Source organism: Ctenopharyngodon idella, chromosome 18, assembly GCF_019924925.1.
Source record: "Ctenopharyngodon idella isolate HZGC_01 chromosome 18, HZGC01, whole genome shotgun sequence".
NCBI lineage: Eukaryota > Metazoa > Chordata > Actinopteri > Cypriniformes > Xenocyprididae > Ctenopharyngodon > Ctenopharyngodon idella.
Window position 1 is genome coordinate 31,589,823 of NC_067237.1, and position 13,096 is coordinate 31,602,918.

A 13,096-nucleotide genomic window follows, 5' to 3' on the forward strand; every position below is an offset into this window, starting at 1 on the left:
CTCGATCAAAAGATTGGGTAGCCTACATGTATAGTCCAAATATATTTACACTTTTCTGTCAGTATAAGTCAAGTATACTTAAGTGCAATTCTGAAAAGTGCATAAAGTATATTTCTGAGAAGTACATACAAAGTAGACTGAAAGTATACTTTTTAACTTTTAGTTTAAAAGAAGTATACTAATAGCACACTTGAATAAACTTCTTTTTCCTAAGGTAAGGTACAGAATAAATCTCACTGCATGCTCCTGGCCAGAATAAGAAGACAAGACTGATGTCAAGACCATACCAATCCATATTTATGAACTCTTTATGAATTTACCACTTTATGATAACAACTTTGTTTTTCTAGTAATTGAGAACTGTTTGTACCAAAATGAAGATGAAACGCATCCCCTCAGCCCTCATTTGGTCCACCAGAGCTGGCAGTCCCTTGAAGTTCGTTTGGTCCAGCGTAAAGTCCATCTGCCTCTCCATATAGTCAATGTCTGCATATTGCACATCCTTTAAGGGATCAAAGGTCAAATATTATGATCATTAAATCTGAATGTGAAGTTCCAAGTTAATTATTGAACAATTTAGTGAAAAACTAGCAATGCTTTGGTTTGAAACATGGCTTTAAACTTTACTGCAAATGCAGACAGTGAGATGGTATGCTGTTGCTAAGTGGTTACTTACGTGCCCATTTTCACAATTTTATCATCTACCTTGCAAAAATTGCCTTCTGAAAGCAACAGCAGACTTCTAAACAAGCCGAGCATTGGAAGTTTTATTCATTATCAGTAACCCAAATGGTGCAGGACAGGCTACATGATGAACTTAAATACATAGTGTTAGGGGTTTATTCAAGTCCTACTAGTGATGATTATCTTAGAAAGAACTGCCAATAAAAAGGACTAGGGGATTTTTGTGAAAAGATGCACTTTTATGAGTCACTAACACACTCCTGGTACCACTTTAAGTCTTAAAACGGTCACAGAATGTTTTGTGTTGTCATTCAAGTTGCACATTACAGTGAAATAACTTGATATTTATGGTGAGAAATGTAATATTCCTAAAATTCTAATGAAAGTTCTGAAGGTCGGTGAGAGTTACATAACTGTGCTTATTGTTACATTCAGGGGAAAACTGAACGACACACCTGCACACACTAAAAGATGAGATTGCTTACATAAGGAATTCCAGCAGCTTTCATGTCTTTGTAAAGATCTGCAATCTCCGTATCATTGGCGTAGCCGTAGCGACAAAGCTGGAATCCAAGTGACCAATAGGCTGGAAGAACCGGACGGCCAATCATCTGTCAGACAAAATGCACAAACCGAGAGAAAATTGTTTTACATTTTATGCAAATACATTTTAGAACATAAATATTCAAGTGGCTTAAGAGAATCTAATGGCCCCTTCTGTCTATGTGACAAGCGAGCTTCTTTTAGATAAATATTTATGTATTTCATTTATGCATGTGAGTTTTTGGATGTTATTTTGTGTGTGTGTTTAGATTGAGTACACTGTGGGCAATGAGGCAGAGAGACTCCAGCTGCTAAACCTCATCAAGCCAGGAATAACACACACACCCACATGCAAGCACACACACACACACACACACACACACACACACACACACACACCTCAGTGTACTGCTGAACCACAACTTCTGGAGTAGGTCCCATCACCATGTAGAAGTCCAAGATACCTCCGATGGTGCGGTAGGTCAAAGCTGGATTAGGCTGGAAGGACACATCTAAGAGCAAAACAAGCAAAAAAAAAAAAAAAAAAAAAAAACATTACATTACATCACCCTTGTGACTCAATGTAGCACCTTTGTTAACCCAACTACACATTACAAAAAATAATTGTATTAATATTATAACAATATTGTTAATAATGGATCAAGTGTACAGTTTATTTCAAATTTAGGCTTACAACCAGGGTATGGAGCTTCTACATCAGTGTTATTCACATATTATTTCCCTCTGATTTTAAAGACAAGTTATTGGTGGGGTTAGGTTTAGGGGTAGGGATAGGATTAGGCCGTGTGTCCACCAAAGCATTTTTTCCAGCAGCTAGCACACTTTTCCAATTGTTTTCAAAGGGAGCGCCACGTTTTTTTAAACACCAGGAGCGAGTCGCTGAGCGTCTTTTTCACGCTCAAGCGCTGAGAGCTTGGCGTTTTTTACCGGTTGAGTTGAAGAATGAGTAAAATGCTGCACTCATCACTGTCACTTTTTAGCCAGCCGTCCAATCAGAGTGGAGGAGAGGTGGGACAAATACAACACCGAACAACTGTCACAACATTCTTGCTATACAACGACATTAACAAGCAGAGAATGGAACAAAATGGATGAGAAATTAATATTGCTGGTCTCTGAACATACATAGCAAGTACTCTACATTGTGTTGACATTTTTAGTCTGAAACAAATTACCTGCGAAATCAGTTACAAGTAACAGTGCTTCCGTATCATAGCAACAAAGCGCCTCAACTGAAAAGCGCTATCAAGCGCTCAGATAGGCGTTTTCAGCAGAGCGCCTAGCATTTTCAGCTGGCTAAAAACTCTTAGGACTAATTTTTCTGACAGGAATGTTGTTCCAAGATCAACAAAATATGCCTTACTTCGCAAAATCACGGTGATAAAGGAAATATGTCAACATACTGTAGACAAGAAAACCTTCAAACCATTTCAGAGATCCTTACACCTCCTTTACCATCCATTTCTGCGTTATTATGTATGCAGTGAGGTGTTAAACACATCTGCATTCAAATTAAAGGGCACTACTTTGAACTTCTCTGAGTAAAGTGAACTACATCAAAGCTATTCTCCTGCTGCGGTTTTCAGGACGCTCATGTACTCGACTGCCAGTGCGTGTGTTTATGTAAGAATTAAAATGTGTGTGAGAGCATTTGTGAGACAGCAGCTGAATGCAGAACTTTCTGAGAGCACAACTCGGTTAAAAGCCCCGCTGCAGCTCCACCATTATGTGAAAGCAAAGTCCTGCAATAAGCATAACCGTTTCTCACACAAAAGCTCAATGACAGCCTCTCGCGTCTGATAAATAGCACCTGCTCTAATCACGACCTTAAGACCTGCTGAAAAACTCCAGTCAGTGTTGGAGCAAGTGGTGAGCGACAAATTTATTTGTTCCAATACTAAAGATGCAGCTAGTGGCCGACTGGCTGAGTTTAGACTCATAAATATACAATAAAAACATTGTTCCCGGACATACTGTAGTGCCCTTTACATAAAGATAAATGTGAGGGGCACATAAAATGATGTTTTCTACAACTTAATTGCAGTGGTGAATACATTAAGAACAACTTAATTAGGAACTTTGGGATGTTTCTCTCGATTCAACCCAATGCATTGTGGGATTGTCTATCCATTTAACAGAATATCAAACTACTTAATTGTAATCTGGGTCTTAATAGCCTATAATCCTAATTTTACTTTTAACCTGCACCTGAAAAAAAAAATAAATAAATAAATAAATAATAAATAAACTAGCCTAAACTGATTTTCTGATCAGCCTAGTCTTAGTACTTTTAAACAGGAACAATTTAACCAGTTTAAACTAGCAAACCATCTTAGGCTTGGGTCCAAGTGGACACACATGTTTAGTATATGCAGTTGTACTCACCCATGGCATTGCTGTTGAGCAGGAGGACACCATGTGCATTTTTTGATTTCTCCAGACCCATGTAGAAGGGATGGACACCATAACTGTTCAGCTTATACTACAGATGAGGAGAAAGAGATTAGAGTTTGTGATGTGATTTCAGTTGTTCTCAGTGTTAAACAGACAATTAAGTGTTAATGAGAGATTTTTATTTGGCTTAAAGGAATGAACCTTGCAAATCCCATCTCTCTGTTTTCATTAACCTAATTACATCTCTCTCTCTCTCTTCCTTCATGTAGCTTTCTTTTGCTTCTCTTTATCTGGGCATTGTGTCATGAAGTGAGTCAGAGAATAAGGCTGTTAGCACGTCCAGTATGAATGAATGATAACCAATAACTGTCACGTTCTGTAGTGTGGCTTTCCAACACGCACATCTCAGGTAATAAATACAAATAGTCTTTAATGAACAAGGAGAATACAAGATTTGTAGGAGAACAACAAAGCATACACACTATAACCAAAGACGAGAATACAACTGAAAACACAGGGTTATATATAGAAGCTAAGAACAAAAGAAACCAAACTAGACTAAAGACTATAGAATAACATGTGTAGATCAAACATGCACTGAATGGGTTTGAGAGATTATTAGAGTTCAGTGCGACTGTATGTTACTGTAGTTGTCTGCTTGCACAACTGATTATATCAGATTATTATTTTAGTTGCTCTTCATATTAAAGTTATTACTAATATCTGTCCCTTAATGGCTGCATAGAAACCAGGTGTTACATTGTAGAAAAATAAAAAAGGGAAGTAAGGTATACCTACGCGAGGTTCACAAAGATGAACCGTCGCAACGATTACTGCTTGTGATTACTGCTTTGAGTGGCCTTCAACCAGGGCCAAACTGTACACTCGGGTCAGCTGTGTTACTGATGTGTAAAGTGCGGATGACATATCATGCAGAAAGGCTTGTAAAACATCACCAGTGGTTCTGACACTCACCCCTGGAGGCTGGTCTTTCGCAAACAGGCCGTATTTGTGAAAGTTGAGGTCATGTTTGTAGCTGAAGTGCTCTGTTTCACCAAAACCATAGACGTAGTTTGAGGGGAGGAGTGTGGAGATCTGAAGGAACATGTCGGAGAATGTGAACCCTGGCACAGCAGAGTCCCATCTAGAGAGAATGAGATTTAACAAAACATTGAAAATACTCAAGATGTTTTCTGTCTTCTGAAAAATAAGTTCCTTTCATTAAGAAGGCAAACTGTGCTTTCATAGTCCTAAAACTCTCAGAAAACCCTAAAAGTGCACCATCAGCACTGTTATTTCTGCACTAAACTCCTGTGCTCCTCTACAAAACTGCTTCTTTGTTGCTTTCTCCAATTAATTTGCAGCTGCAATACCTTTGGGAACTTTGCAATACCTTTGGGAACAGGCTAATCTCCTTCTAAAATGATTTTAAATAGCATTTAGCTAATTATTTTATATGCATGCATTTTAATTAATATATAAAATAAATATAAATAATATAAATATTTAATATAATTAATATATAATTAATTATGTATTTAATATACATTTATTTGTATTTAATGTGTTTTATTTAATATATAAAAATATGTAAATGCATGCATTTATTTATTCTAACTCAGTTCCTAAAGGGCCAGGAAGTTCCAACCCTGCTACAACAAACATACCTGTAGTTTTCAAATAAGCCTGAAGGATTTGATTAGCTGAGTTTAATTAAGGGTTGAAACTAAATTCTGCTGGACTGTGGCCTTCCAGGAACTGATTTCGACACCCCTGATTTAACCTAAACAGTGGGCTAGCAAAACCAATGTCATGGATTCATTTCCCAGAGAATGCATGATATATTGTTACAAATTGATCATTTTGGGAAAAAGTGTCTACATTTTACAAACTGTCCCAACTTTTCTGCAAATGGAGTGTATATATATATATATATAACACCATTTCCAGAAAAGTTGGGACAGTTTGTAAAATGCAATAAAATCCAGAATCTGTGATTTGTTAATTCTCTTTAAGCTTTATTTTACTGACAAAAGTCCAACTGACCAAATTAAGGCCTGGTTTCACAGACAGGGCTTGGATTAAGTCAGGATTAGACCTTTAAAAAACATTTCTGCTGTGCATTTTGAGACAAAAAACAAAATAATGACTTATATAGTGATGGCCGATTTCAAAATACTGCTTCGGGAAGCTTCGGAGCATTATGAATCAGCGTATTGAATCATGATTCAGATCGCGTGTCAAACCGCTAAACTGCTGAAATCACGTGACTTTGGCGCTCCAAACCGCTGATTCGACAGGCTGATTCATAACGCTCCGAAGCTTCCTGAAGCAGTATTTTGAAATCGGCCATCACTATTATCACTAAGTCATTTTTTTTTTTTTTTTTTTTTTTGGCGCACCAAAAATATTCTTGTCGCTTTATAATATTGAACCATTGTACTCACATGAACTGTTTTAAATATGTTTTTAGTACATTAATGGATCTTGAGAGAGGAAATGTCATTGCTGGCTATGGAGGCCTCACTGAGCCATCGGATTTCAACAAAAATATCTTAATTTGTGTTCCGAAGATTAACAAAGGTCTTACGGGTGTGGAACGGCATGAGGGTAAGTAATAAATGACATTATTTTCATTTTTGGGTGAACTAACCCTTTAAGCCTTGTCTGTGAAACCGGGGATAACTGTATTTTGTAAATATAAACAAATTTTGATGGATGCAACACACTCCAAAATATTTGGGACAGAGGCAAAATAAAAGTGAAAAGGTTATAAAATATCGCAGTTGAACTGTTCCGAAACAGTCTACAATAAGCAGGTGAACTGGTAATAGGTGAGGGTATTTTATTTGGGTATAAAAGGAGCATCTCAGGCTTACTAGCAAACATGGGTATTGGCTCACCACTTTATGGTGATATAATATATACAATATCATGAGAGAATTCTCAAACAATTCAAAAATCACATTTCTCAATGCAAAATTGCAAAGAACTTAGGTCGTTCAGCATCTAGCATACAAAATATTGTGAAAAGATTCATGAAATCCAGAGAAATCTCTCAGATGGCATTGCATGAGAAACCGTCATACTACTGTGTTAAAAAAATGGGCTCATGGGCTCGGGAGTATTTTGGAAAACCGTTGTCATTTAACACAGTCTGCCGCTGCATCAAGAAATGCAACTTGAATCTCTGTTATGCAAGGAGAAAGCTATTCATCAATTCTGTGCAGAAATGCTGCGGAGTTCCTGGACCCGAGCTCATCTCAGATGGTCCAAAAGACAGTGAAATGTGTGCTATGGTCAGATGAGTCCACGTTTTAGCTTGTTTTTGGGAAATATGGACATCAAGTTTTCAGTCCCAAAGACGAAAGGGACCAGCTAGACTTTCATCAGCAAAAGGTGCGAGAGCAAACATCTGTCATGGTATGGGGGTGCATCAGCGCAAACGGCATGGGTGACTCGCACATGTGTGAAGGTACCATTGACGTGGAGTCATTTATTGGGAATGGAAAAGGAGAATCGGACAATGACGACCAAAAACTGTCTTGTATCAGGCGAGATTGGGGAAAAATTCCACTTGCAAAACTGCAAAAATTAGTATCATCAATTCCCAAACCTTTAAAAAGTTGAAATTGAAAGGAAAGGTGATATGACACAGTGATAAACATGCCTCTGTCCCAACTTTTTTGGAGTTTGTTTGCAGCCATCAAAAATGGTCATTGGAAAAAATATGTTCTTTGTACTTTTGTCAGCTAAATAAAGGTTAAAGAGACTTAACAAATAACAGATTCTTGATTTATATGTCCCAACTGTATATAAACTACAGTAAAACTACCACAATACTGCCCAAAGAACCTCTCTGGACTCACATAGTTTCATCTGTGTCCTTTCTGATCACTCGGATCCCAAATGGCTGGTTATTGATTTCGACCTTATACAGTCTCTTGGTTTCGTCTGTCTCTGGTGTGGATGGCAGATTGAGGGAAATGGGGACTTCGTAGCGTGCATTGTCTGGGTCGAAGATCTAGATGAACAGGACCAAAATCAATCTTAGTCTTAATCTCAGTCTTAAATGTATTCATTTATTTTCTTATTTAAAAAATCCTGTAGCTCAAACAATAGAGCATGGTTACACCAAGGTTATGCATTCAATATCCAAGGGAATGCATGAACAAAGTACAGTATAACTTGATTCCAATGTCGCTTGGATAAAAGAGTCTGCCAAATATGTACATTTGAATTGTAGGTTTAGTTATTGTCTTGGTTTTACCTTCCAACGTAGGCTGTGTTCACTAAGGTATGTGATTTCCACACGGAGCTTGTTGATGTCTCGAGATAGAGAACGCTGACTTTGGAATTCTGTATTGCGGTCGATATCTAAACTGATGCCACTTTGTGACTGAACCACATTGCTGGCGATGTAGCCATGGGTCTCGGCGTAATAACAACTGGGAATACTTAAAGGCTACAAAAGAGAATAAAAATATACAAAGTATTTACATTACAGCAAATGCAGCAAAAGTACAAATTCACAGCTGTAATAGGAAATCACAAGTCTTTCTGTATACAGTTCAATCAGTCTTTTTTAAAACAATAGGGTTAAATATTGAATATCATCTCTCTCTGACCTCCCAGATACAGCCACGGGCTTTGCATTTGGTCTCATCGACGTCACCTTCAGGGTAGCAATCAAAATTTACAGAGGCTGTGGCCTCCCATTGGACTGTATAGCTCTTCCCAAGCTCCAGCTCCAGATTCGTCAGATGGATCACCTAGCAGACCACAAACACCCAATGATTTATATCACACAAAAGAGAGCAGGTGTATTCACCTCAGAATCCTAGCCGGCGCCAATGACACCTCTAGTTAAAGGATGCGAATGACAAATACTGTTGCATTTCACAAAGTCTCTTTGTGTTACTTGCTGGATATATGCCATAAATTACAGCAGCTGACATTAATGTGTCATGTGTAGTTTAAGACTGAAGTCTGCACGTCCTTGTGTTGTCATTCCAAGACCTTGAGCTCTGGGATAAAGCAATGCCCTTCATCAGCCTAATATGTGTGTGCTTTTGAGAGCCCTGACAAATTCAATCACTGGTCTGTGAGCATCCCTGGACACTCACTTGGAATGACATGGCCTCTCCTGGTACCCTAGGGAATGCTGCTCGGTATTAAACAGAACGCAGGCTCTATTTTGTGGATGCAGTTTGTTGGACTGACTTAAAGTCCTAACTACTCTACGTTACGTCAACGTTTTTATATTATTATTATTTTTCACTTCATTTAGAGATATTCTACAAATGTAAAGCCCTTTGAAGGACAGCTATTTTCAGAGGTCTTTTTATTGGGGAAACCTTGGCTTTTAATGGAATTATTAGATGATGTGGTAATAGTAATGTGGTATTATTTCTAACTGTAAAGCAAAAACAATCTCACTACTGTGTAAATGATTACTTTCATTTCAAAAGTGTGCAAAATGCAACTGTATTTATACTTCATGGTGGTATTTGTTGTACTATATTTAAATTATTTTTAGGTAAAAAAGAAAAGTGGCTTTCGACAGACAGACAGCCAGATAGATAGATAGATAGATAGATAGATAGATAGTAATGTGTTAAATATCCTATTGCCAATCAAAATAAGTAATTGCTCACAAAAAATGTTGACTTTCATTTTGACTTTGGTGGTGAAGAGGAAATGCATTAATGTTAAAACTATTATTACCTGCTTGGTAGAATCGTAGTTAACCTGGGACTCGGACAGAGCGTAAGAAGCGGTACCGTCTGACACAAGCACGAGAGTGGGAGCAGTAGTCACTCCCATCACAGTGATGTCCTCGAACTTTAAGTTGTTTGGATCCGTGTACCCATTGTGGACGACGTCCATTGACAAGATACTCTGATCCAGCAGAAAAATATCAGATATTAATACAGATTAAAATTTTACAAGATGTAATTTTAAAAATGTTGCTGTTTGGACATACAATGTAATGTCATCTAAAAGAAAATACAAACAAACAAACAAAAATGTGACATTAGGATGACGTACATTAACCACTGAAAACTGGTAGCGAATGTTAGAGCCAGATGATACAGTATCTATGAAAGAGAAGTTATGAGAGACAAATAGACTTAAATATGAGTCATACAAGAGTTATCAAGAAACATTTGCCTAAATTTAATAATTTAACTTCAAAAAAGCCTATTATAGGGCTCAACAATAAGGATAAACCTGTGACCAATTTGACTTTTTCACAACATCTTAAGATTGTTGCTCACATTCATGTCTTTTTATACCTTGCAGACTCTAACATTTGTTTTTCTCTGCACTGTTAATTTATTGAACATTTTGATGTTGCAAATTCTGCTAATGTAAAAAACAAGGTAACCTAACCAAGGTAAAGTTAACTACCTGGCTAACATAGTTGAGGTCTTGCATGCACCCAAGCAAAATGTTTCTTTACTGTATGAATTTATATTTGTCATGGGGTTAAATTATAGCTGTTCTTGCGAAGTAAAAATCTTTAATGAAACATAAATACATTTTGTTCTGATGAAAGAAAAAAAAAGTAGCTGAAATAAAATGTTTTTAAGTGTAAACATTGGAAGTATAAGTAGAAATCTGGACTTCGGGCTTAACCAGGCTTGCAAAAAAAAACATCCGTATTATTGAGCCCTCATAAGGTAGACTTTTGTTTCTGAGAGTGAACTGTAACAAAAAACAACTTTTAATTAATAGCAAGTCCCTCAAAAATACCTCGAGAGTCTCCGTCATCCCAGAATAGCTCGCCTGACGCAGCCTTGTTGTCATCGAGAGCAATGATCAGTCCCATGGGACGAAGTCGGCTGAGGGAACACATAACTTTCATCAAACAAACGTACAACTTTTTACCAGAAACTGAAGAGCAGATAGAAAATGGATCCTTTGAAGTTCATATGGGATTCTTGTTTGTGAATAACATGTCACAGACACCTTACAGCAAAGTGGGATGAATTTTAAATAAGTTGTACTTCACCTTGTATTCATGAAGCATTCTTGTATCACCCCTACTTTATGTGCAAGTACACCCCAAAAGATACTTTGAGAGATACAGTACATTTCCATTTCTATTGTTATAGGTGTAAAATATTCAGAGGGAAATAAAAGCGCTATAAAATAAATAGCTATTGAGCACAGAGGGAAATTTGAACAATTTCCCTAATGTTTAATGGAAACTCAGGCCTCATGCAGATGAACAGGAATGAGATGAATGAAAACACAGAACTACCTCTGAGAGGAAAAAAAAAAAAAAAAAAAGATAAATGTTTGAAACACACAGAGACAAGTGCAAAAACAAACCCATCTAAATATTGTCTGTTTTCAATATAAACTCACACTGTAATGTTAATCATGTTATGGTGATGTTGTGAATCATGTTACAATGGTACAAAATGATGATCATAATTATATCTATCTATATGCTCAAAGAATATTATGGTAGTTTTTTTAGACATTTAATGATACAAATTTTTAGGTAAAGTCTATTTTTTTTTTTTTTTTGAGGTTCCAATTATTACCTGTATGTGGTGGTGACATCTGGTCTTTGAACAGGCAGAATGGCTCCACCTCTCAGGTGTAAACCAAGTTTATCTTCAGGCAGGTTCATTTGAACTTTTACTTTTCGTTCTGTAATCTTCGTCTCCTATAAAACCAATCAAAACCTTATATACATACATACATATGTGTGCATGCACGTTTTTGTGATTTATGAGGACACAAATTTGTATAACGAAATGGGTATTGCACTGGTATTACGACGTAAACATTAAATATGAGGACATTTCATGAGTCCTCATATTGAAAATAGCTTTAAAAAGATACTAAACAATGTTTTATTAAAAATGTAAAAATCCAGAATGTTTTCTGTGATGGGTAGGTTTAGGAGTAGGGGGATAGAATATACAGTTTGTACAGTATAAAAACCATTATGCTTATGGAATGTCCTCACTTTGATAGCAAAACAAACCTGTGTGTGTGTGTGTGTGTGTGTGTGTGTGTGTGTGTGTGTGTGTGTGTGTGTGTGTGTGTGTCTGTGTGTGTCTTTGATTAGAGGGAGGGAACAAAAATGGACAAAAAAATCTTGTATTAAAAAAAAAATACCCTATAAAAAAATAATACACTACCGTTCAAAAGTTTGTGAACAGTAATTTTTTTTAAGGAATTAATACTTTTTATTCGATCAAAAGTGATAGTAAAGGCATTTATAATGTTACAAAAGATTTACTTTATGTTCATCAAAGAATCCATAAAAAGTATCACGGTTTCCAAAAAAAAAAAAAAAAAGTTATAATAACTTATAAAGTAATAACATTAACTGTAATCACTATAATATTTCATTAGAAACTGAGCTTAACATACTTATTTTCAGCATGGTTTTCATTGTTGTTAATTCACCTCACACTGCCTGAATCACCCGTCTCTTGCACAAGACCCCTCACCCCTCTCTCTGACTGTGCGACTAGGTCAATGCTGAGATGCCGAGACAGACATTGAGTCTCCGCTCTATCCATAAGTCATTTCAGATCCAATCAGGTTCTCCATGTAGCTCCTCTCCATCAAACTCTCTCTTCCTCTGCTAGGGTCATTCACGACCTGCTTTGCCAATCACGGCTTCTCTAATCGACCTATTCTGAGACGCAAGGGACCAATCCTATCAGTGATCTGAGTGGTGGTAGTTTATCTGGCTAAAGCACTAACCAGACTCTAGAGGGGCTTAAACGAAAACCTCTGGCTCTGACTCAATAGAGGAACAAGTCGGTAGTTTCAAGCATAGATTTTATTGGAATAATTCACCCAAAAAATGTACATTTTATCATTATTTTTACTGATGCAAGAGGATGGTCTTACCGTCTCAAAGTCATACCAGATGGCATCTGGGATATAGGCATCCACAGTTGTAACACCCTAAAACAGAAGAATCAGCCGTGTTAAGACGTAAATGCATACATGCATGTTAAACATAATGATAGACATTCTTTTAATAATGAGCATTATTCATTAAACTAATGGGCATGCCATCATGAGTAGTGATTTTTCAGAGAGATTTGGTCCTCCTGACATGTTTTTTTTTTTCAAGCTTCAGAAAGACAGAGTATGAGCGAGATATTGGAGAGTATAAGCTGACAGAAAGAGAAGCAGCAAACGAACTAAAAAAAAGATGATTCATGCCTGTGCCTAAGGGAAAACCCACTGTACACTTCTGATGTTGGTACTCTAATATGATATTCATATCAAGCTGAAAGCAGTCTGCACTGAGGAACCGGTCATGAGTGACTTTAAGACAGCAACAGTGTTTCTTAAAACGGAGAGATACGCCAAATAATGATTAACCTGAGCCACATTTGATGCCAATGTAAATATAAACACATAAACAGCCTACAGTTAGTAACTATACTAATTAGCAGAAGGTCCA

General features: G+C 36.9%; 1 protein-coding gene across 1 annotated transcript in view; it reads right to left on the reverse strand.

The window, feature by feature from the left end:
- Window positions 1-13,096, reverse strand: part of LOC127499478 (sucrase-isomaltase, intestinal-like) — a 63,443-nt gene that overhangs the window by 23,120 nt on the left and 27,227 nt on the right. Inside the window, exons 20-32 of the mRNA XM_051869827.1 lie at window positions 12,532-12,588; window positions 11,202-11,326; window positions 10,402-10,490; window positions 9,694-9,743; window positions 9,370-9,543; window positions 8,271-8,414; window positions 7,913-8,107; window positions 7,512-7,666; window positions 4,618-4,786; window positions 3,634-3,730; window positions 1,627-1,739; window positions 1,170-1,295; window positions 371-502 (exon numbers count right to left, since the gene is read on the reverse strand). Of these exons, the coding sequence (XP_051725787.1) occupies window positions 371-502; window positions 1,170-1,295; window positions 1,627-1,739; window positions 3,634-3,730; window positions 4,618-4,786; window positions 7,512-7,666; window positions 7,913-8,107; window positions 8,271-8,414; window positions 9,370-9,543; window positions 9,694-9,743; window positions 10,402-10,490; window positions 11,202-11,326; window positions 12,532-12,588 (1,626 nt within the window). The remainder of the gene's footprint in view (window positions 1-370; window positions 503-1,169; window positions 1,296-1,626; window positions 1,740-3,633; window positions 3,731-4,617; window positions 4,787-7,511; window positions 7,667-7,912; window positions 8,108-8,270; window positions 8,415-9,369; window positions 9,544-9,693; window positions 9,744-10,401; window positions 10,491-11,201; window positions 11,327-12,531; window positions 12,589-13,096) is intronic.